The 26,128-nt window shown below is 27.8% G+C and overlaps 5 protein-coding genes across 5 annotated transcripts; 3 read left to right on the top strand and 2 right to left on the bottom strand.

Annotated features, from left to right (window-relative positions):
- The first annotated feature begins 353 nt into the window (after positions 1-353).
- LOC128959429 (ABC transporter G family member 20-like) lies at positions 354-7,491 on the top strand. The gene is made up of 5 exons (XM_054305382.1): positions 354-501; positions 1,255-1,483; positions 3,673-4,140; positions 5,363-6,612; positions 7,204-7,491. The coding sequence occupies exons 2-5, from the start codon at positions 1,261-1,263 to the stop codon at positions 7,489-7,491; spliced, it is 2,229 nt and encodes a 742-aa protein (XP_054161357.1). The 5' UTR covers positions 354-501; positions 1,255-1,260.
- Positions 7,492-9,534: 2,043 nt separating this feature from the next.
- LOC128959421 (ABC transporter G family member 23-like) lies at positions 9,535-12,127 on the top strand. Its single transcript, XM_054305369.1, has 5 exons — positions 9,535-9,673; positions 9,756-10,223; positions 10,301-11,379; positions 11,611-11,781; positions 12,119-12,127. The coding sequence occupies exons 1-5, from the start codon at positions 9,535-9,537 to the stop codon at positions 12,125-12,127; spliced, it is 1,866 nt and encodes a 621-aa protein (XP_054161344.1).
- A 307-nt stretch (positions 12,128-12,434) lies between these two features.
- LOC128959410 (interferon-induced, double-stranded RNA-activated protein kinase-like) lies at positions 12,435-13,930 on the bottom strand. Its single transcript, XM_054305357.1, has 4 exons — positions 13,746-13,930; positions 13,049-13,586; positions 12,819-12,970; positions 12,435-12,439 (listed from the first exon to the last, which is right to left on the bottom strand). Exons 1-4 carry the CDS (start codon positions 13,903-13,905, stop codon positions 12,435-12,437), a joined length of 855 nt encoding a protein of 284 aa, XP_054161332.1. The 5' UTR covers positions 13,906-13,930.
- A 1,656-nt stretch (positions 13,931-15,586) lies between these two features.
- Positions 15,587-17,245, top strand: LOC128959399 (RCC1 and BTB domain-containing protein 1-like). The gene has a single exon (XM_054305346.1). It carries the CDS (start codon positions 15,587-15,589, stop codon positions 17,243-17,245), a length of 1,659 nt encoding a protein of 552 aa, XP_054161321.1.
- A 4,054-nt stretch (positions 17,246-21,299) lies between these two features.
- LOC128959388 (multidrug resistance-associated protein 1-like) lies at positions 21,300-26,056 on the bottom strand. Its single transcript, XM_054305335.1, has 8 exons — positions 25,947-26,056; positions 25,739-25,876; positions 25,553-25,681; positions 24,934-25,476; positions 24,419-24,877; positions 24,205-24,351; positions 22,146-24,119; positions 21,300-22,079 (listed from the first exon to the last, which is right to left on the bottom strand). Exons 1-8 carry the CDS (start codon positions 26,040-26,042, stop codon positions 21,300-21,302), a joined length of 4,266 nt encoding a protein of 1,421 aa, XP_054161310.1. The 5' UTR covers positions 26,043-26,056.
- Positions 26,057-26,128: the final 72 nt, after the last annotated feature.

Raw genomic sequence — 26,128 nt, 5'->3', positions numbered from 1 at the left:
TATATACCAAAACCAGATTTGTTGGGGATTTTTACAAAAGTTATATTGCATTACATGAAGTCATACACCAATTGAGTCAAAAATTATTTTAATTTATCCTTTTTTGTTGCAATTCTTACATATATTTCAGTCATCTGTATATCAAAAATAAAGTCTAACTCTTTTCTATTTTCAATAAAAACTGTTTTTTCTTCATTTCTATCTTTGAAGTATTTAAAAATATTAAATGATTATATTATGATACGATAGTATAATATAATATAATATCTATAATACAGTGATATTTTCCCCACTTTTTTCATAAGCATTTGTATTAAAAACTAGCAAATCATAAGAGGGAAAGTCAGTCTGTTATCGATGGAAAGGGAGATATCACTCACTTTCAAATACCCATACCATTAGACTCAGTCACCATTCCAGTGGTAAATGACTCATAGACCACCTCCCTGTTCCCTATTGCCTATTCCCTCCTAAATTGTTTAGATATCATCTATTCTGAAGGTAAACACAAACAACAAATATATAAGTTTTTTTTTCAATGAAAATCATCTCTCAGACCAAAAACTATAATCATTAATGTAATATTACTTTTCAATACTTTTAATTTAATATAATTTATGCTGTAATTATATATTTGAATAATTGAAAAAAATGAAATTATTATTATTGAAAATTAGATATTAAATAAGTAGATCTGAAAATTATATTATTGTTGACACCAATTATTCTCAAATTTAAATTATAGTCAAATTATTCATTAAATTAATTTTTTCATATAACTTAATAGATAATTATTGTTATTTTCCGTTAAATTGTTTAATAATATCTTAAATAAATAATAATTACTCTAGATGACTTATTAAAATAGATAGTTTTATAAAATTAGTAAAAAAAAAATATTTTTTTTATTGGTTATGTATTGAATGAGTGATTTTCACTGTCAAATTTGAATTTTGAATATTTTCTTTTTAATATAATTGTTAAATCAAAATAATAATTATATCTTAAACAACAGTCAATTGAAAATAAATTTTCTCACAACAACTAAATCTATATAATTAACGTCTTATGTATTTTATCTGTTTTATTATAAACACGTCAAACAAATATGAAAAAATATGTTGAAATATCAAAATCTTTTAAAGTTTTTATTGCATTTGTGTTTGAAATATAAGTGAAATAAATATTATTTTTTTCTTTAATTTTGTGTTTTTTATTTTTTTAAAAATAATAATCTAATAATAATAATTTTAGGCAATTATGTCCATTAATAACATGGCATTCATCTCAACATCTCCCGGTGCTACTGAACAAAACGATTTAAATAATATAAATTTTATTAATAATGACTTAAACAATATGTCTAATGATAACTATAATAATAATAATAAACCAAAACTTGCAGTAAATGTACGAAATGTTGTTTTCGGTTACAATAAGACCAATACTGTACTCAAGAGTATCAATCTTAAAGTGAGAGAAGGTATGTATAGTTATTGATATTTATTTTGATTTATATGTCTTTAATAGACAATTAAATGAGAGTTAACTACAAAATGATATTCAATTTTTTAGTTTATTTTTCTTCTGGTTTTTTGTTTCATAAATAACACTACTTTAACTATCATTGATATCAAACACACACATACTTTCACTGCATAGTAATCTATAACATGTTTTTGCTGATCCAGCAAACAGCCAGCCCTTTGCCCCAAATATTAATGGTCTATCTCACTGTCAGTATTACAGTAAAAAAATATGTGTTATTTATCCTAAAAAGTAGATTTTTTCCAAACATTTAGCTTTTGGGCAAATGAATGGACCCTTTAAAGCGAGAGAAGATAATATCGCCAACAGCTATAGTGTGCTTATACTGTACAACCAAATACAGTAAATGTATCGATATATATATATACTGCTATTATACAGTATATATGGATATATAATATATATATCGTATATACTGTATATAAGATTTTTTTAATTCCTATAGTTTTAGGGCTGTCGTTAAAATTAATATTAATTCAGTCGCTTTATGTCTATCTAACATTTGTTTTGCATTAAATATTATTCATTATTATTAAGTTATTATGATTTGTTCGCTTATTTAATCAAACATTTAATTTATGTATTTTTTATAAAGAAAACTATCGTTTTTTCAGAAAAGACACCAACATTTTTGTTATATATTTTTAAACACTGAGTGAATGAGTGTGTGTGTGTGTGTGTGTGTGTGTGTGAGAGAGAGAGAGAGARAGAGAGAAAAAAGGAGATCTAATATTTAGGTCACTATTAAATATTCAATTCACATGACATTTGCCAGAAATTTTGAGCAAACAAAGTGAAAATTACTCTTATTTTTCTTATATAACAAATTGTATACTATTAGTAAAATGAATATAATATAATATAATAATTTTTTTAATTTGATAGTACTTTATTATTATTATTATTATTACTGATATAAATCTGGTAAAATAAAAAAATATTGTAATACACTTATAGAGCAACACCAGATTTACACACATTAAAGTGTCCTAAATTATGATTATTATAGATTTGAGGGACTTTTTTAAAAATATATATAATCATAAGTATTTGAAAAATAAAAATATAATTTAGATGAGAATAAATACTATATAAAAATTTGAAACCATAAAAATACTGAATTTTATTTTCTTTTATATAAATAGTTATTTTATTTTATTATTAACTGATTAATATGCACACAGAATAACGTAGATTAATAGTTTTTGATGACTAATAATCTGATAAAAATCTAATGTTTTGTTATTCAAGTAAMATTTTGTTTTTAATAATATTAAAAATAATTTTATAATAAATTAAGGTATTTTTAAAATAAATACAAAAATGAAAAATCATTTTATAATACTAATTGAATAATGTATTTAAATAAAACATTTTAAAACGTTTATTCTCTTTATCTCATATTTTCARCATTTTTAATATAAAAACTATGAGTTGATATGAAATCATTTAATAATGTGTTAATATATTTAATAAATAATAAATATTTAATATACTTATAATTTTGCAAATAAAATTGTAAGTTAGATATATTTTTAATTTTTTAATATTACATTTTGTGTAAATATCTGRRATTCAAGATCTTGTTATATAATATACCACTATTTCAATACATGTTTTTTTTATAAATCATTTACTTTAAAGTGAATATTATTAAATAATAATATAATAAAATTAATAAAGATAATAGTAATCATGATTTTTATAAAATAAAATAGCAATAAAATTGATTTATTTCACATGTTTTAGACATATTTCCCAATTAAAATGCGTCAGTTTATTAGAAAAATATTATAATAAATTTTGCTATAATTTATGATATCATTTTTTTGGGGTAATAATACCAAATTTTTACAATGATGTTTTTGGCTCAAATGCCTGGGGCTAATTGTTGAGGTAGCCTTCAATGCTATAGATTATTATTTATATTTTAATTTTATATCAAATTATAATTAAAAGTATTTTTGTTTTGTATTTTATTAATAATATAACAAAATAATATATCAATACATATATTTAAGATCTAATATTATAAGACCTAAAATAATATTTTAAAACTTTTTTTTATTTCCATTTCTMTCTATATATATATATATATATATATAATATATAATATATATTTAGGCAATATTTTTGCACTATTGGGTGCTAATGGCTGTGGAAAAACAACACTTTTAAAGTTAATGTTGGGACGACTCCGACCTACAAGCGGTCGAGTATTAGTATTTGGCGCTAAACCCAACAGCAAGTATTGCAACATCCCTGGCCCCGGTGTAGGTTATATGCCACAGGAGATTGCATTGTTCCCCGAGTTTACCATACGTGAGATTCTAACATATTTTGCACTTTTGTATCACATGGACTCGGGTGAGGCCAAGGCTGAGATTGAAAAACTAATTGCATTACTGAATCTACCGGTAAGGGAACGATTGATCGGTCAATTAAGTGGTGGTCAACAACGACTGGCCTCTATTGCTGTCACAATGATTCATAAACCAAAAGTGATTATTTTGGATGAGCCTACTGTTGGTGTCGACTCATTACTTAGGTGTCGTATTTGGAAATATTTGGAAAATATATGCTATAAACAAGGTATGGTATGTTTGGACAGTAGTATAAATTAGTTATAAATTAAATTAAATATAAGATAAACAATAAGTGAATAATGAACTAAATATGACCCATAATACTGTATTCACTATTTACAGTATTTATTATATTTACATTTTTAATTATACAGTCATTTATACCATATATTTAATATTAAGATTAGTTTTTTATAAATCGGTAAACAAACACACACTCACTGAAACATATTACACACACACACACACACACACACACACACACACACACGATATTATACGCACGAAACAAATAAATGTAATAAATATTTTAATATTATTTATTATACATGCAAAAAATAATTTAAAAATTTTATACCGTTATTTTTCATCATAGTAATAAAAGTGCCATAGGATTATGTTTATTGTGTGAATTTAATATAAAATATATTTTTGTTTATAATTTTTATTTTGATATTATAAAAAGAAAAAAACCAAAGTATAGCAAAAATAAATTTAATAAAATTTAATATATTTAATATAAATATTATATTGTGTTAATATATTATCATATATTAATATAAAACATAGTTTTGTGGAATAATTTCGGTACATTGATAATCAAATTATAATTTTACASAAAAAAAACAATTTCTGAATAACTTGTTTTGTTATTCTTTTTATTTATTAGATTTTTTTGTAAAAATATTAAATTATTATAATTATGATTAAATTTTGTTTCAAAATTCAAGGTATTTGTCAAAAAAATGTTATATAATCGCCCAAAAAATAACTAAAATACTATAATGTATTATTAATGAAAATTTCCGCTAGTTTTTAAACTATTAATATTTAATGAAAGATATTTTGAAAATATTGAGATTTTATCACAAAAAAAATAAATATTAAACAATATTTTATGTGTAATATTATTAGTGATTATATTGATCACACAATTAGTGTCAATAGTATCACTTAAATGTGAGACCTAATTTAGTATGCTTTATATACGGTATCTACAGTAGTAATAAATCTTATTAAACAAAATACATGTTTTAGTTAAAATAAAATATTATTTAAAATAAAGTCAATTGTTTCGCAAAACAAATTTGTTTATTATTACTGTAATTACATTTTACGGTACATAAAATTATTAATAATTTTAGATTAGACACGAAAGTTATATTAATATCATATCAATTATATTAATGTTAAGTTATTATTTCGCAAAAACAAAAAATAAAATTTAGGCAATACTGTAATCATAACAACACACTATATAGAGGAAGCCAAGTGTGCGGCCGAAGTGGGTTTCATGAGCTCAGGTCAACTCCTCAGACAAGACAATCCACAGAAACTGATGCGTGAATACCAGTGCTCGACACTCGAGGAAGTCTATCTCAGATTATGTCAAAAGAATATTCAGCACCAGAAAGACATGAGACAATTGGAAGTGATGGCAACGGATGGACAATCGTCGGACATTTCGGATATTGAAATGCGGACACTTACTAACCCGATAACTGATGAAGACATCTCTGAGTTAGACGAAATATCGCACAGAATTAGCGGTAGTTATCGGAAAAAATTTATTGATATGAAACATATACAGGCAATGGTGTGGAAATCATTTATGCGAACCAAACGAAATCCATTCTTAATGATATTCTTCCACATATTACCATTGATTGTCCTAACAATACTCAGTGTGTCGATAGGCATACCACCGATCAATATACCGGTTGCCGTATATAACGGTGAACCAGTGGCCAAACTGTCTCAACGTTACTTAGATACTATTGATAGCAAACATATTCAATTAGTTTACTATCCGAGCAATGAGTCGGCTTATGAATCAGTGGTGAGGGGTATTAATCGGATGTCAATTGTGTTTTCCAGTAATTTTACCGATAGTTTTGARACACGCCTACTCTATCCGACAGAGTTGGACGACAATGAACTGGAGACCACAAAAATCAAAGTTTATGCCGACTTTTCCGACACAGTTGTCGGCAATTATATATGGAATTATATGTTAGAAACTTTTCATAAGTTTCTCAAGTCGTTTAGTCAAACTCTGGGCTATAATCCCCTAGCATTTGCCCTACCGATGCAATTAGTGGAACCTCCTATCTATGGTCAAAATGATCACTCCTTCAACTCTTATGTATTGCCGGGTATGATGTTGGCCTTCCATCACGGATTGCCTATGATTTTRGCTGCTTTTCTCATCATTTACGAGCGCAAGAACGCACATATGGACAGGGCTTTTGTGGCCGGCATTAAACCCATTGAGGTATTGATTGCACATATAATACATAACTCTGTGGCCGTCTTTACCCAAGTGTTACTATCACTCATCATCTCGTTTGTSGTCTTCAACAACACTATTGTTGGCAATTATGTCGACGCCTATATCATGTTTGTCGCTCAGGGACTACAGGGTATGACAATTGGATTGACCATTGCTCTGATTTTAGCTGATGAAGTATCTGCTATGGTTTGTATTGAGATTATTGTTATATTTATATATTATTTAGTGATATGTGTTTATGATACAGTACTAACATTACATTACAATAATATAATTAATAAATAAAAAACAAATAAACATTTTTTACATTTTGAAAGGTTTATATATTTTAAACATAAATTTAATTGAAATTAAATTCTATAAAAAAATATTTAAAAAATATTATTGAGCATAATTAATTTAATAATTTCAAATATTATGTTTGAAAAAATTAGATAATAATAATAAGATAAAAAAGATAGTAAAATTAATTATTAATCAAAATTAATATTACACAGTATTATTGATTTTTTATTAAGTAAAAGATCACGAATAGTAATCCATAATAATCAATAACAGAAATAATTTAGCTTATATTGATAAATAATTATAGTTATGTTCAAAAATAAGCTAACAAATTATAGACAATAAAAATACTGTTAAACGTTCAAAACAGATAATTAAATATTAATAATATTTAATTTATATTATTTTGTTGTTATGTTGTGTATAAATGTAACTATCAATATTAAATAACACTTTTATCCCATTATTATCAATCTTTTACACAAAATCTAGGTTAGTTTGACCGGACTAATGCTCCCCATTTGGATAATGTCGGGCGTGTTTTGGCCTCTTGAAGCCATACCGGCCTATTTCCGAGTGCTGGCCAACTGGACACCACTGGCGCAGCCAATTGAATCGTTGCGATCTATTATGCTGAGAGGTTGGCCACTCAGCAACCCATATGTTTTACTGGGACTTATAGTTAGCGTTTCATATACTCTAATATTAAACTTAGTAAATATTTTAGTGTTTTACAAATTTTCAGCAATTACACTTGAATCGTTATTTCATAAAAAATAGTAAAACATTTATAATTTTGTTTAGTTTTTTACAAAATAATTATTAAATATTTTAAAAAATAATAATAATTKGGTTCTCTTATGTGATATATTACTAACAAATTTAGTTATGCATTAATTATAAATTATGATTGATTTTAAAATTTAAATTTATTTTTCTATTTTTCCGAAGTTAATTCATTTAAAAAACCATATTATCTTAATTTATTGATTATATTTGCAAATAAGTTTTTTTGTTAMTTATGTTTTTTGAATGTGTGTTTATTAATACAACTGTTATCAACATTATACATGTATTTTATAACTTAAAAAAATATTAGAAAAGTTACAGTACTTATTATTAAATATTAATGATATTGGCCCTTTAGTTTTATTAATTATAAATTAAAATTATATTAATTTTATTCAAAAAAAAATTTAAATGAATTAAAAATAAAATAATACATTAAAGTATGAAAATGTAAGTTGTTGTATGTAAATATATTTAAATTATAAATAAAAATAAATTTTTTATAAATATTGTCTATAAATATTTTAAACAAAAATTTTAGTAATGACAAATACAGTAGTTTCACTGCTAATATATTATAATTTTATATTTTTATTAATAACTTATAACTAACTATACAACAACAAAAAGTAAATATCAATAAAAAAATATAATAAATTATTTTATTTGTCAATTAATTAACATATAAAACAATATCTTGAATTAATTTTACGACTATTTTCACTGTTTTCTATATTATTTTCAATAAAAAATAATTATATATAAAWATAATAATAATACTATGATATATAAATAATGAAATATATTATATAAATATATAAAATATACTATAATATTATACTAATTGTAAATAGTTTTCTATACATTGCTTACATTGCGGTCATCTAAAGGGGTCATCCATTTGATAACTTGTATGTTATTAAATAAGCATTGCTTACTATCATTATATTACTATTATTACTATTATTGTTAATATTTAAATAATATAYATTTTCTCATAATAATAATATAATAGTAATAAATAATGTCTTGACAGTAATGATTGCAAATGTTTGCGCTTGAATTGACTTTAATGCAAAACAAATAATTAGCACTTTAACAATAATTTTTATGGATAATCAAAATAAAGGAAATTATTTTTTTAAATCGTCAATTGAATAATAACTGATAAACAAATAGTAAATTTTTATATATGAATATCATATTTTGATTTATCATAATTTTATATCTACATAGTTATACATAGTTGTAGTATTAATTATAAATTATATTTAATAAATATTTAATGTTAATTATTTTTAATACTTTAAGATTAAATACAATAATAATTATAATAAATTAAAAGTTATTTATTAATTTTAATTTATTATAATGTCAATTCTATAGATTATTAATATTTTATAAAAATTGTAATGATATTTTATTATTATTAAAATTATTATTTTAATTATTTTGTATTTATGYTATACTGTAATTGTTATGTTAATTATTTTAAATAAACTTATTTCTAATACAACTATTAAAATAATCCTYTATTAAATAATATATTAACTATTCGACTATTGTTACTGTGAATAGTAAAATTCAAAAAAAAATAAAATAAATAAAATGTAACTAAAGATAAAATAAAAATTTATAAGTAATAAAATTATTAACATTAAATTTTAAACATATTTTCTAAAAAAATAATAATAACTGCATTTATAAACTTGACATTCATATTGAATAATAATTATAATAAAAAATTATAATTCTATTGCTATTTATTTATGTTTCACATCAGTTCACACAATTATATACATAAAACAGTTAACAGATACACATTATCTAAAAATAATAATAATTAAATATTAAAATTATTTAATAATAACAATAATCAAGGCAATAGGAAAATTTAATTATTTTATTTCTATTTTCTTTAAAAAATTGTTTTCAACGCAATGTAATGAAATTATTTTGTATTATGTTATTCAAAAAATTATTTTTAAASATATTTTAAGATAAAGTTATTAAAAAATAGATTTATCCAACAAAATGGAGAATAAATTTAGTTCATTTCCAGCCATAGACGCCAGTGATGATACACCCAATGCCATCAATGTTGACGGTGTCACCTATGGATATACCGATAGTTCATCTGTGTTAACAAATTTTACGTTACGTATAGTACAGGGTAATTAATGTGTTTATAATCTATATTAAAGTTATTAAAATATCATGTATTGAATGAATGAAAAAAAACATTTAAAATATAGGCAAAATTTTTGCACTGTTGGGAGCTAACGGATGCGGCAAAACAACAGTGATTAAGTTGATATTAGGTCGCATCAAACCTCGCAATGGTTTAATACAAGTGTTTGGTCTGCCGCCAGCTCACCGGGATCTGGGTATACCGGGTCCTGGTGTAGGATATATGCCGCAAGAAATTGCACTGTTCAATGAATTTACTATTGAACAGTGTCTCACCTATTTTGGTAAAATCTACAAAATGGACAGCCATTGCATAAATAATAGATTAGAGTTGTCTATAGAAATGTTGGATTTACCAAATAGGAAACATAAGATCAGTGAGTTAAGTGGTGGCCAACAGAGATTGGTATCGTTGGCAATAACAATGATACACTCACCACCGTTGCTCATACTGGATGAGCCAACAGTGGGCGTTGACTCTATCCTCAGATATCGGATCTGGTCATACCTGGAGAAAATCTGCACTAACTATGGTATCTTTTAATCAAAAAATAAGATATTTTTGTATTGTTTATTATTTAATTCTATATTATTATTTGATTAAAAACAGGTATTACAGTATTGATAACCACACACTATATTGATGAAGCAAAAGGTGCGGCAAACGTAGGATTTATGAGTAATGGATCAATGATTAGACAGTCTTCGCCCTATCAGCTAATCGTTGAACTCAACTGTCATTCACTGGAAGATGTTTATCTAAAATTGTGTCAAAAACATAATAAACGTTTACGCGATCAGAGACATGATAGACAAGGTGTCAATCAAATCATGACTACCGATACGATGCCAACTGAATCGACAAATAGTAAACCTATGTTAATCAATACTACCGGTACTTACAATCAACATATGATTGACATTCGACGTGTCGGTGCACTGATAGACAAAAATTATATACAATTCAAACAATTGACTTTTGGTATGGTATTATTTTTTATTATACCGTTAGTGTCAATTTATGCCACCAGTATTACCGTTGGATCAGTTCCACAGCATATACCAATAGCCATATATACCGGTGCAAATTTGCAGACCCGGCAAATGTCGAAAAAATTTCTCGCATCAATCGATGCCAAACTAATTAAACCAAAATATTATGACAATGAATCTGAAGCCATAGAGTCGATAATTACGGGTCAAAATATGTTTGCCCTGATATATCCGGTCAACTATTCGGCCAACTTTATTGCCCGACTGCCGTCGCCATTTGAGGTCAGCGATGAAACACTCAAGAATAGTACGATCCGCGAGTACGCCGATCACAGCAACCAAATTGTGGCCACTTATGTACGCTATTTATACCTACTCGACGGCTTATTTGAGTTTATGACCAAAATTGGTAAACAACTCAATCTTAATCCGACGGCTTTTCAGCGACCAATAGACACGTCTCGACCCATATTTAACGGCACATTCTACGACTCACATACCTATCCCTCGACGGGCATATTATTTATGGCTGTCTATGCATTTCCGTTGTGTTTGTCGGCATTTTTTATAGTCAACGACTTGCGAAACAAATCGCTGGAGCGGTCATATGTGGCGGGTGTTAAACCAGTGGAGGTGTTTGTCGTACATATACTTGAAATGCTTGTTTTGAATACAGCACTGGTATCGGAGCTGATGGCAATTACTTACTATTTGTTTGATATACCAGTGGACAACAATATATATCACACATTTATTTTACTAATGTTGCAAACAATGCAAGGCGTGGGCTTAGGATTATTGTTTGCACTGTTACTTAAAGATGAAGTCTATCTATTTGTATGTCTTAACATTTTTTTCTAATTATTTTATTAATAATAATATCAATAATTCTAATTTTTTTATTGTTTATTTATTAYCACACAATAGATAATATTAGTAGCCTTGGTATTGCCAATGTTTATATGTTCGGGTGTTGTGTGGCCATCCGAGGCTATACCACCGATGTTCCGATATATTACCGACTGGACACCTGTCACTTGGCCACTGGAGGCACTTCGGTCACTATTATTTCGACACGTGTCGCCACATAACCGGCGCGTATTGTTGGGATACTTTGTATCGATAGTCTATAATTTTATTTTATTTGTAGGCAATATCTTGTTGGTGACAGTATTGAAAAATTTTGATATATTTAATTTTATGCGTACAATGATTACAACTATACTCAAATATGTGCGAAACTATAAGAAATAATTTTTTAAATTTTAATAAATATATATATATTATTTCAAGAAATAATATATWAATAATGTTAGATAATATAATAGATAATAATAAAATATATTTAATATTCTTAGTAATTAAAGTTTATTATAATTAAATATAATGTATTGATAATTATGATCATTAATTTTGGGATTTCTTAAACATTTAGTTAGATTGAAATAGTTGTTGAAATACAGTACATGTAAAACATTTGTTTTATTATATTAACTAATTTTGACATATAGTATTACATTTTAAAAATTTTATTTTATTTTTAATAATTAGTTTATTTAATTTGAATTTTTTAAAACAATTATCAAATCAGTCGTGAATCACAATCATATAAAAACATAAAATGTATAGTCAGTGCTGTCCATTAGTATATATTTTAAGTATGTATTTTAAGGGTTTAAGTYAAATCGGTTGACCCAGAAATAGGTGGGAAWGTATTTAAAGTGTAATAAAGTCATAGAAAAGTTAAATATTTAGTCTATTATTGACAATAATATTRAATTAAAATCTATTTGATAATTAAATTATTACTTATATTAAGTGAAATATTTTTTAATTTAAGTTATTTTCAAGTAATTATACTTTATATATACAATTATAKTCTGAAAATTATTTAAAATRTTGTCAGTGATTGACTRTGTATTTTCATATATATTGAATGTTTTGAAAATGYTTTAACACTAATGATATAGAAATCAATCAATATTTTTTTTTTTTAATGTATTGGACAAATATAATCAAAAAWTTTTATTCACTTTTWGTTTTATTTAAAATGTATTCATAGAAAAATTCACAATCAATTTGTATAGTTTTATTTAATATAACATTGAAATCATTAATTTGTTTGATAATATCACCGGCAATGGACCAGTTATAACGTGTCTGTAATATATAAGAACAGGGAGGTCTCTCAATGAGACATGGATTCATCATTGAGACCAATATAATCATCAGATACTGCACTTTGTCTAACAACTCATGTGATGCATATTTTTTTAATGTATTATCACTGATAATCAAAAAACRGTAGTAYAGTATAACTATTTTAAATATTTGATAAMAATTAATATCATAAATGACTACTTACTCGTAAAAATTTAATTCAAACAATTCTTGTGCTATAATAGATAGACTGTAGACATCGGAACCTGTAGTATACTGTCTGCGAGACAGTACCTCAGGTGCCGTATATTTTAGCTCAATATCAGCATCGCTGGTATCGGAAGGCCGGTCATCCAGTTCGCCGTCAAAGCCAAAGTCACACAATTTTATATATCTTCCGTTTTGAACATTTTGGGCAATCATTATGTTGTCGGGTCTGAGCGCCCGATGCATTACCGATGGACGCCATTCGTGCAGATAGTGGACACACTCGAGTAGCTCTAGAAATATCTCACACGATATGAAATACTCGATGGTATCCATCGGTTTAGTCAACGATCGTTCAAAGATTATAGGTTTCAATTCAATAATATTCTTGAGATTATGTGAACAATACTCCAATTGTATGTAAAAGTGTTTGCCTTCAGGCCATGAGTTAATATATTTCAAGATATACTCTGACCTTAACTTAACTAAACATTTTAATTCATTGAAAACTTTTTCGTAGTATTCATTAGTTATCTCTATAGTTAATATAGTAAGTAAAATAATATATTAATTAAAAAWATATGAAAATAAATTAGACAATATTAATGATAAACTATAATAATGAAAATKATGAATTAATTATAAAATATTATTTATTATTTAATAATTAATTTATAACTTAACAAAAAAWATACTTTTTAATTCAAATCGTTTAATAGCATATATATCTCCATCGCATCGTTGTTTAACTTTGAATATTGTGCCAAAAGTACCGGTGCCAAYAGCACCCAACTCCTCAAAATAGCGCACATACAGGCTTTCTTTCGGCGCGTATGCRAAACGGTAGTCAGACATTAGTTTTGTTTAATATATGATTTATAATACATTTATATTTAATATTTAAAATTAAAAACAACGTAACTTAGATAATACAGTTATTAATATTCAAAGTATATTTWTTTAAAAAAACAATTTAAATAAATTAGTAATGTTTAACAATATTGTATAAAAACTAAAYATAAYWTTAAACACCACAYATATATACTGTATAWAAAATTACTAAAATAATAAATAAAATAAATAATACTCAATAATTTTTATGAAATAACAAAAATAAAACMATTTTTAAATATGTWTCAATAATAGTATACGACATTTAATTATCTATTGAATAAAACAAATAAAACACTTGACATACTGTACTAAAGTATATTTGYTAATATTATAAATAAAAGTTAATATACATGATAATGCTATAACTAATTTTATTAATGATTTTTTATCATAAATATTTTTACAGTCAAATGTTTGATTAGAAGCAATAATCATTGATTGCATATTATATTTAATGTAGTTTAACAATACTTGAACTTCAAATAAAAATACAGTAATTATGTAAATAAATATTTAATAGATAAATCGTGTGTGTAAATAAATATTTAAAGTTTATTTAAATAATGTAATTAAAATCATATCTAAATTATTACGCATTTTCAATAATATAACAAATATTAAATATAAATAAATCACTACAAATAGTCTGTAAATTAATTAATATGTGWTTTTTCACAATCAAAAATAACATTGTTTCTAATATTTTAAATAAATCATTTTTTTGACATTCAGTTTAGATAAATCAATAAAATATATCTAATMCTACAAAATAATAATGTAGTTATTTTGATAATATCTAATGTTAGCAATAATTGATAAAATTCAATTGACAYATATTRACTAAATTACTATAAATTGTATCAAATAATAATATGATAATATAATAATATGAGTATTTTCTATTTTAATTTTTACATTTCTACTATTTATTTAATTTATTAATATTTTCATTTTATATGTATAATAGTAACATTACATTACAYTAAAWTTTATCAATTAATAAATCTTATTGCTATWATTATATCAGTAGCCTAATAAATAAATTGTTATTAGACTTATATAATATCAYATGTCTATAGAAATATATATATATATTAATCAAATAGTAGAGTCATTAAATATATAGTGTAATTAAATTAATTACTTATCCAATTGTTTTTTACTATATTTTGGAAAAACATTAAAATCATAATATATAATATGTTAAGTATTGTATGTTTCGGTTGCATTATCTTATTTCCAGTACATACAGTATTTAATGTATTAAATCATATCCTGTATATATATAGAAATGTATTAAAATAAGAAAATAYATCAATAATCTCAATTGTATACATGATTTCYTGTCAATTGCCTGTCAATTGTATTYATTTACTATTAATATTGTATAATAATGTTATTTTATTATAATTACTATAAAATATTTATTATAAAAAATATATCAAAATTGCTAAAACATTTTATGTTTATTATGAAACTGATAATCACTATCAATGTTATCAGAAAATATTTCTTAAGACTTTTTGTCAACACTATTGTGCAATATTTCTAACATTTTTGCAATTTGTAAATATAAATATCAAATAAAACAAATAAATATAATATAATAAACAAAGTATTTTTTCAAAAAATCATAACTAATATGTATTTAAACAAAACCTGCGATAATATCAAAAGTATAGCAATCGACACAATCAGTTGCGGTACTAAATTAAAGTATCAATTATTATCATTAATTAGACCACAATTGTTACGTTGTGTCAAATTGTTGTTYATATTTGACACAAACGGTTCGGATGTATTGCTCATCACAACCGATGATGAAGTGTACGGATTTGGCCAAAATAAATTCGGGACACTCGGATTGGGTCACTACGAACAGGTAAAAGTAGTCACCCGAGTGGACACATTATGTGGCAAACAGATGTATCAATTCGTTAGCGGTTATGATTTTATGGTAGGTCTTACTGAATCGGGCGAAGTGTATACCTGGGGAATGGGACACAAAGGACGGTTGGGTAATGGTCTCAATGAAAATCATGTGTTTAAGCCCAAGAAAATTATCGTAGAGAAGGCCACCGATCTTAAAGTGGTGGACATTAAGTGTACGTATTGCTCGACAATTTTGTTGACCGATAGGGGACAGATCTATTGGTTCGGATATAAAGGGTTCAACAATAGTGAACAGTTGACACCAATATGTATTACCGGTGCCCAAAATATTGGCGCAATCAGTTCACTTGACTGTGGCGTTGATCACAGCATTGCATTGACCAACACTGGACAGGTGTATACGTGGGGCAGAAATGATATGATGCAATTGGGTTTGGGTCATAGCAGACAYGTCAATGTGCCCGCACTGATTGAATTGGACAGTAGTATTTTAATTAAAAAGATAGCATCTGGCTCCAATCATAATTTACTACTYACATCTACCGGAGCTATCTATACATTTGGTGGCAATATTAGCGGTCAACTGGGAATTGGCACACATGACAATCAAAATCAACCACAACTTATTGTAAGTCATAACAAGTTTGTCGACATCTATGCGAACGATCAGAAATCGATGGCACTGTCCGATAAAGGTTTTGTCTATATATGGGGTCAAACCAAAAAAAATATTATTGTACGACCAGAGCGAACTGAATACCATTGCTTTCAAACGGCAATCAATCACTATTTCAAACCAGTATTCACTTACCGGCCGCTAACCAATGACCAGTTGTTTGAACGCATCAATCGTGTTCAGCAAACAATTGCCGGGGCTTTTAATAACCAAAAATATAGTGATTTAACTTTTAARATACAAAATCGATTGGTTTTCGTACACAAATGGTTTGTTGTCCAGTGTTGCAAACATTTTGATCTAATGTTCACCAATGAATGGCTGGAAAAACGTACCAATATTATTGAGATCAGTGGACATACCTATGAAGGCTATTATGAGTTCCTTCAATATCTCTATACTGATGTGTTTGACACCAATAGTGTGGATRTACTTATAGATGTTTTGCATATCTCCGATGAATATATGGAACCCAATGTTAAGCTCCGGTGTGTGCAACACCTGAAACCTACGATTACTATGGATAACGTATGTACACTCTATACGGCAGCGCTTATGTATAACTCGACACAACTGGAGGTCTACTGTTTCGAGTTTATGGCCGACAAAATGTTTGACATTATTTCAACTGATTGTTATAAACAAATGCCCGATAAATATGCAAAACATTTGCTCACTGATTATGTATGGTATTTGCATGAATTAACCGATAGACAAATGTTTAACATTTAATAGATATTAATTAAGTTAATAAATTTTTTAATAATATTATTTTACATAATAAATTATTAAAAATTTTAGAAATTAATTTATTATGCAATAATATTATAACAGAAAATAAATTTGAATTTAATTGTAATAACTCAATARTATTGAACACATTTATAATATATAGTTATACAAATACTTTAATTATAAAATATTTGGATTTTTTTACAAATATTTTATATAATTATGGGAATAATTGTTTTTTAGAAAATATWTATACTCTAAGAAATGTTGTAAATGTCAATCAATTGTTTGTWAATTGATTTTTTGAGCGCACAGACATTGTAGAAGGACTGGTTCCCATTGAAGACATGTCACCAGTTCGAGTACCACCTCCAACACCAATAACGGCTTTAGGTGTAGAACCGGAAGCACTTCCTGCTTTGGATCCAGTCTTGGAAACTGTATTCGCATTGGCTTTTGAGCCAGTCTTTGAAGAAGTGATTTTTGTGTTGGATCTGTCTGTTAGTGATGYCTCTCCCACCCGAGTGATTGACGATGCTTTCGAATGACTGTTCATTTTATTGTTTTTATCTTTAGATTTGTCTTTATCTGATTTACGACAACAACARCAGATAATGAGTATAATAATAACGATAATAATAATTATTATTATAACGATTATAATCCATAACCAGTTATTGGAACCACTCTTTGCTTTMGWTTCAATTGATGTTATAGTTATTTGAGCACTGGATGTATTTGACTGACCAGTCGATATCGTATCATTATCACCGTTCGGACCACTAGTTACTGTTGTATTTGATTCTTCCGGTTTGTCGGCAACATAGATATGATTGCATTGATCTTCATCTTTGAATTTAAATAAATCTTTCAAAATATCCAATTGTTTGCCTTTATGTCCTTTGAACACACCGTCTTTCTCTGACTGTATGTCTAACGGCCAAAATGAGTCGCCTTGAAACAGGTATATCAATGTATTGTTAATATGTGTGATGGCATCGATAGTTCCCTGAGCCTCGAGAAAAGGTAAGATACTCTGTTGTGGATARTGTTTGCCYTCAATGGTAACATCCGTACAATTTCTAAATAAAGCGCTTAAGTCAACTAAACTGTACTTTTCTTTTTGTATGACAATCACTTTGCTATTGTCGTAGTTGAGCATTGCTTCGATAGGTTTGGTCCAATCGACCTGTGCTTTGCTAATACCCAGATGTTTATTATATGGCATCGGTTCCTCTGACCACTGTTCGCCTTCGACACGCAAATCATAAGACATAAACATATTGCCCTTTCCATCGATGTACTCAAAAAGATAAACTTTCATTTCGCCGGCGCCAACGCACACAGATGTTGTGTCCAAATAAACAGCGGCGTCTCCTCTCTTAAAACCTCCCGGCAATGGTAAACCTTCATCTCTGGGGGGAAATAGACTGTCCTTTGTATACCAATAGCGACCGCCACTCGTGAAGAACCACATCTGACCATTGGGTATATAGACTATAGAGTCGAGACGATTGCTATCTTTGCATAAATTGTTAGCAAAAGACAATATAACAAGTGATAAGAAGTATATCAAACAACAGATCACAGACTTGACAATCATAACTATTGTTTCAATAGTTATATACAGTTTATATTAGTCTATATATATATATATATATATATATATATATATATATATGCGATGATAATCACTAAGATTTGTAGAMAAATCACAGAAAAGTCAGTTAGAAATCTGATATCAATTAAGTGTTAATAGATTTAAATATTAGTTTTARTATTCAATCTCTTTAATAGAATTCAAATTTGTTTTTTTATTTTAGATTATTTACAACACGTGATGTGATGTTTTAGTTTTGTTTTATATAAATAACTAATAAATAATTGTAATAAATTTACTAATTTGTAAATTACATTAGAGTAACATTTAACATGCTGTTTTTTACKATTATATTTGAAAAAAGTTAATTTTTATTTTACTTAGTTATTTTTAATAGTGATAATAATTTTAAACATTTTCAAAAATTTATATTAAATAATATTAGTAAGTGGTATGCGGCACTTATTTAAAAATTATAGTATTAATTTAATATTATGATAAAATAAATGTCAATTAATGATTTATTCAATGAAAAATTGAAAATAATCATTTCTATGTCAATTTTTAAAATATATATTATTTATTCATTTTCATTTTTTCTGTTATTAACAATTAACCATTGCTCTGACATTAATATCTAACGGTCCAAATGTGAACCCATAGCAAAAGGTTTGTGCTCCGCACCAATAAGACTGGCCATCGTGTCCCGGTTCGGACAAACTAATTATATCAATATTGATAAACTTGTGGACCCGACTTTGCCGATCACGACTGACCAATATTTCAGTGGTTATATGATCGTAACAATTGACAAATTTTAGGCAATCCTTGAGATCGTTAGTCGAATTCATAAAACTTTCGATAATAATGGGTATCGTATATAATATGTTGTTATAATTTGCTGGGAAACCGGTCCCTATCAATGTTGACACCCCAACAACAATCACGGGTCAAATTAAAATGACTACGTCGGGCCTGGTTTATGGTTTCGGCCACAGTCTACATATTAGTGTAGTTGTTGTATATTATATAAGATTATCCAATAAKTTTTTTAAACCAATAAAKATAACTTACCATGGTATTTCTGACAATCTTGAGTCTGTTAATATTTTGTAGGACTGCTTTTTGGTCATAGGGTTTGGCGTAAAAGTACATTTGATTTGACACAAATATCTGGCTGAGTATAGTCATAMATGCTAACTGGGTSAATACATACATAAATTTGCAATTAAAATTATTTGGATAGTAATTTGTACTGTTTTATTATATAATAATATAATTAATATAATATTTATTTAATAGAAATTAGTATTTGATAGATCAATGAAAAATAATTTCACAATAATGTACACAAATCGTACACACTAATGTATATAATAAATGTTATATATTGATATATTCAATAATTTTTTAAATATTTATCAAATTGATGTGAGAATTTGTTTACARCATAAAAAATAAAAGTTTGCTTAAATGCTTATTTTATTATTAGCCTTGCATATTAGTAATAATATTAAATATATTTTTAAAATTAAAATAYTATAAAATAAACAAAATCTAGTTTTAAGCAAGTTAATTTAAAAGAAACTTTTTTATATTTTCTAACTAATTGTTTTTACTGTAATTATCTTAATATATTGAATAWAAATTATCTATACTATAGATTCTATGTATATAGATATATTTGTTAATAYAATAATATTCAATGGTTTAATTCATTTAATTCAAGTTAAAAACAAATTATTGATATATYAATGTTGATTAGTTTGAATTATTTGTCAAGGTATGTATAATCAACCCTAATTTATATGACCTCTAATTTAAASTASAGTAATGTATTATAATATTTATATATATATATATATKTTTAAGTTCAATAGCAATAAAAATAGTTTTACCAATTGATAGTATAATATTAATCTGTAATATTGTACTGCAAAATGTGTATAACGAAACTAACTTCTAATAAGATATTTTTATATATAAAACTAATTGCATAATTAAATACAATATAAATTTAAATTAACTTATACTTTACCGTTATTTATATTTGATATAAATTATACAATACTGTATGTTACACTTCAAATTTAATGAACATCAATCATAATTTAAATAATTTTAGTTAAATAWTTTAAAGTATTACCARTAAGTTAGTACTGTATTATAATATATATTATTAAAATTAATTAYAGTAAAATTCTAATTATAAATWTTATCACTTATTAATTTATTAAAATAATATTTAATTATCACAATATTATAGTTTTTATTAATAAATTTTATTCWTAATAAATTTAATACATTTTTTATCAATAAAATTAATAATTCATTACAATTTATTTTTATAAATAATACTCTTAAAAATTAAATAATAAATAATCTCTAAATAATTTATTGAAATAAAATATTAATTAAATTAATTTCTATTTCATTAAAAAATAGTGATTYATGTCATACAAGTCCGGCTTCTTTAGCCATCTTCCAGAACAATGACTGTTGATTCTGAAGCAAAGATTTTGGTGAATCAAACTCTTCAATTGATCCGTTATTCATCACTAATATCATATCATAGTCTAAGATTGTATTCAATCGATGAGCAATTGTCACAATAGTACAGCCGATAAACTTTTGACGTATTGTCTGTTGTATTAAGTCATCGGTTTCAACGTCTACGGCAGCGGTCGCCTCGTCCAACACMAGTATACGGCTTCGTCTGAGCAAAGCTCTGGCCAAACAAATCAGTTGTTTTTGGCCAACACTTAGATTACCACCGCCTTCGGTAATGCCGTGCATGAGTTGATCGGGSAGTGCGGCCACAAATGTTTTGAGATGAGCTAACTCGAGGGCTGACCACAAGTCTTCATCTGAGTACTGTTCGAATGGATCCAAATTAGTTCGCAATTTGCCACTAAACAGTACCGGGTCTTGTGGTATAATTGTTAGTTTCGATCTCAGATCATTAAGACCTATMCGAGATATATCWACTGAATCTATAACTATAGTTCCAGTGACCGGCTCTATGAGCCGAAACAGTGCCAAAGTAAGCGACGACTTTCCAGCGCCAGTCCGGCCAACTACACCGACTCGTTGACCGGCCATTACTTTGACATCAATATGTTTTAGCACTAAATCCAATTCACTTCTATATCTGGTACTGTAATCTTTGAACTCAATTAAGCCGTTTTGAGGCCAATCATCATCGGGTTTRGTATCTTTAACAAACMAATCGGCCTTTAAGTAWGAAAATAGAAAAATGATTATCATATCTAATATTATTCAATAAATATTGATATTTACTTCAGTTGGTGTTTGTGTATATTCWAGACATCTTTCAACAGAAACGATATCAGTTTCAAGTGTWGTGGCGGCGCCCACAATGGCATTCAAATTACTAGTAATTTTCATTGCATAGGTTAGAGTCAAGCCAGCCATACCGGGACTGATCGACTTACGGGTAACGACAATAAATAGTGAATCTAACAAAACAATAACATAGCCGAGAAACTCCAGACGAATGGACAGCCATCGATTGGCAACAGTAGACTCGTATGTCGTGTTGTGGTGAGTGTCGACTAATGTATTAAATTCGTTRATRAATCGTTCGGACATATCGTAGGCTCTGATATTGGTCGCACCCGACAACGTTTCCGAGAAGTGACCAATTACTGGCGACCGGGCGTTGGACTGGATTCGCCTCAACTGTCGAGATGTGCTRATATAGAAGCGCTGTATGAAGTAGTAGATAACACCTACWGGTATGATAGCCAACAATACATAAGGAGTCTCATAGCCAATGATAGCGAACGAGACTCCGGCGCTGAAGAAGCTTCTCATAGCACTCCTAATACTCATTCCCAACACTGTGTCRGAWGTATCGATATCTTTTGAGAACCGATTAAGTATGCGWCCCATCGGTGTAGTGTCAAAGTGAGAGATGGGTGCTCTCATCATACGCACCAACATTTCATTGTGAAGTATTTTGGATCCATTAAGACACGCCAATGTTATCGATATAGTGGCAATCAATGTGAACACTGTTTGGCCGCCTCCCAGTGCTCCGTACACCCAAAGTCGCAAATTTCTCAGCGACTCATCTAATCGTTTGATGGGATCAAGAGAGTCGTCACTCCATTTAGATAACCATAGACTCGATCCAAAGGTGAGTGCACTCAGCGCCACATCCGACAAGAAGACAGCAATAAGACTCCAGATTCCGATCTTTTTCAAGTACTCCACATAAACACTGAGTTTAACGGAACCGGTTTCGGCTTTTTCTTCTCTAATCAATCTTCCCTTTTCAATCCCATCAACTTTTCCCGCTTTTTCTTTAGGCTTATCAATCAAACTGATCCGCGATTGTGTTCTTTCTCGGACTCCTTCATCACTTGTGGCACTCTTTTGTCGCGATATAGTGCGYTGTAATTCTGGTTTAATTTTCGATACAATTTCATCAACGATTTCATTGTCTTCGAGCTCTTCGTCGGCCGAGTTTTCCAAGTATTGAACGAGAAAGTCAGCAAAACTGCCTTTCCTTTCGAGCAGCTCTTTATATGAGCCAAACTCCGATATCGAGCCATCTTTCATAACGACAATCTCATCGACATTCGGCAAAACTGATATCCTGTGTGTCACCAAAATTCTGGTTTTATGTCTCAATAACCCCTTGTGTCCGATAACGTCGTCGAACACTTGTTTGCCTACGTGTGCGTCCAATGCCGATAKCGGGTCATCCAATAGGTATATGTCGGCRTCGGCATAACAGGCTCTGGCCATTGCCACCCGTTGCTTTTGACCGCCTGACAAATTGATACCTTTTTCGCCGATTTCGGTTTCCTCWCCGCCCGGAAGTACTTCCAGATCGGGTCTCAGAGCGCAAGCWTCGAGCACTTTGTCAAAAGTCCGTCTGTCCATWGATCTCATAAATAGTACATTATTTTTAAGTGTCGTATTCATAATCCATGCCTGTTGTGGCACATAAGCAAAACTGCCRTTAACTTTAATCACACCATCTGTTTTAATCATATCGCCTAAMAGTGCCGACAACAGTGAAGACTTGCCGCAACCGACCTGACCCACCACTGCTATCAGTTTATTTGACCGCACTTTTAAYGATATATTGTTTAATACAGGAATTACATTGTCTTTAGACCAGGCAAATGATGCATCGTCTATAACCACTGGATCTTCAATAAGATTGTCGTGTTCTATAGCACTKGAATCCAGTTCCTCGCYATTTAAATATTTGTTGACTCGTTTAAGCGAAACTGTAAACTATCAKAAAGTTATCATAAATTTATATTAATGGTAATAGTATTTTCATTCAAAGAAAATACTATCAAAATAKATATATAAATACCATAACAAAACTGGTGATAATGTTTGGGATCATAGTTAAGGGAATGCCTAATATGCCAAACAACGATAGAGATACAAACGCTACGTTTGARTCCAGTATATTGTTTTTATCGATTAGGACATAGACAGCAAAACTAACAATTGATACCTATTTTTTAATGTAATACAATATCMTTAATTAACAGTAAATAAATAAATTATTGTCCATAACTCACCAATACTTGTGCCGAACTAAATGAGAACATAATGAATGCGTGTAAAAAAGCACGTGTAATAAGTTTTCCGATCTCACTGTTCCTCAATTTCATCACCTGTTCATTAAAWGACTGTTCCCAGGCATACATTTTCCATACTCGTATGCCCGACAATATCTCGTTCATTAACTTTATACGACTGTCCTTCAGTTTCATTAGCGACACTTGAATTTTGCGCAACCGTGTGGCCACAAACCCGTTCATCGGCATCAACACTATCATAATACCTAAACCAGCCAATGTGGCCACACCCAGTTTTTGCCACAATAGGTAGACAGCAATGATCACCTGAAAGGGCGCMGACCACATACTATTGACCATTGGTATGAACTCTACCACACGAAACGTATCCATTGTCATCAGATTCACTATCTCGCCAATTGTATACTGTTTTCGGCCATCATTGGACAGCAMCAAACTCTTTATGKACACAAAAAAAGTTAAATCAAATAGTTTTCTAATTAATGCTTATTTACCTTTTGGTACAATGTATTTGTCATACAGGAGCGCATCTTTAGTCGGATCAGTTGAGAGTAATACATGCTTTGTGAGSTAACAATACTAATAATCATTGACGATATAAATARTAGTARWGAATAAAAATATCCGCGCCATGCGGGTTGGGTCRGGTCGGACACAAATGTAATAAACCAGTCCAATAGTATAGGATTGATAAATGTCATCAATGTTGAGGCCAATTTAAACAGAAACAATACCAGTCCAAAAAACCAGTAGGTTTTCATAAGTGGCAATAATATRCCGGAACTTCGGGTCATTTGTTGGTCCTGTTGTATAACATTATAGTTTGAGCCACTGATGGGAAATATTTTAGTTGTTAAACATTTTCTAAAGTAGTGTTTGTGAAAGTTTAGTAAATTATTTTCGGTRAGAAACGACTTGTTCGGTGACCACATGTCCAACATTGTTAGCGGCTGTCKATAGCCCAGTCGTATTAATGGGTTTACCCACCAAAATGTCAGTATCGACAGTATTGATGCCCTGTTTTTAGGACATTCAAACTAAAAATTTAAATATAATGAGAGTTAAATATTACATATAAAAGTAAGAGTTGTTATTWATAAATATTTATTATACTTTTTCATTTCTTGATTTAATGATAACAGTATCGGCAATACATGAGAGTATCCATTGGACGACTAGTACGGGTGTGGTTACCATACGTATGATAAATATATGATCTGTTAGTGATTGATCTATTGGTTTCTTTAMACAAAAAATAATTATTAAGTTGTTAATAAWTTAATAACATATTATAAATACATTGCCAAAAATAATTGATAATAATGTCCTATAGTTGATGAGTGATGTYAACGATAGTAATATCCAGAGTATGAACAATGAGATCGATGTATGAATACCTTTCAGGCGCTCGTAATATATCATTGAAGATGATATTATCTTAATTATAWTAGAGTAATGTTAATATTATTTTTTGTGAAATTATAAAAAATTTACTTAAAAAACTTACAAAAGTTAATAATTTAATTAATGGTGTATAATAGGCAACAAGTGGTAATGCAGTCATATTTTGTAAYGATAGTATCAATTCAAATAGACTAAACATTGCTAATATTATTGATAATAACTGTAATTATAATTGCAAAATGWTGTTAATTCAGTAAAATTATATATAAATTAATTTTTAAACAT

Source organism: Oppia nitens, unplaced genomic scaffold, assembly GCF_028296485.1.
Source record: "Oppia nitens isolate AA-2021 unplaced genomic scaffold, nextdenovo-longstitch-racon4-pilon3 scaffold13_pilon_pilon_pilon, whole genome shotgun sequence".
Taxonomy (NCBI): Eukaryota; Metazoa; Arthropoda; class Arachnida; order Sarcoptiformes; family Oppiidae; genus Oppia; species Oppia nitens.
The sequence above is the reverse complement of the archived record's forward strand: the minus strand, read 5'-3'. Positions and strand labels throughout refer to the sequence as shown.

Bases quoted from the DNA above. Each gene is read 5' to 3' on its own strand.
- LOC128959421 (XM_054305369.1), top strand. From the start codon at position 9,535: ATGGAGAATAAATTTAGTTCATTTCCAGCCATAGACGCCAGTGATGAT. The intron at 9,674-9,755 runs GTAATTAATGTG...TTTAAAATATAG, and splicing joins TACGTTACGTATAGTACAGG to GCAAAATTTTTGCACTGTTG. The intron at 10,224-10,300 runs GTATCTTTTAAT...GATTAAAAACAG, and splicing joins GAAAATCTGCACTAACTATG to GTATTACAGTATTGATAACC.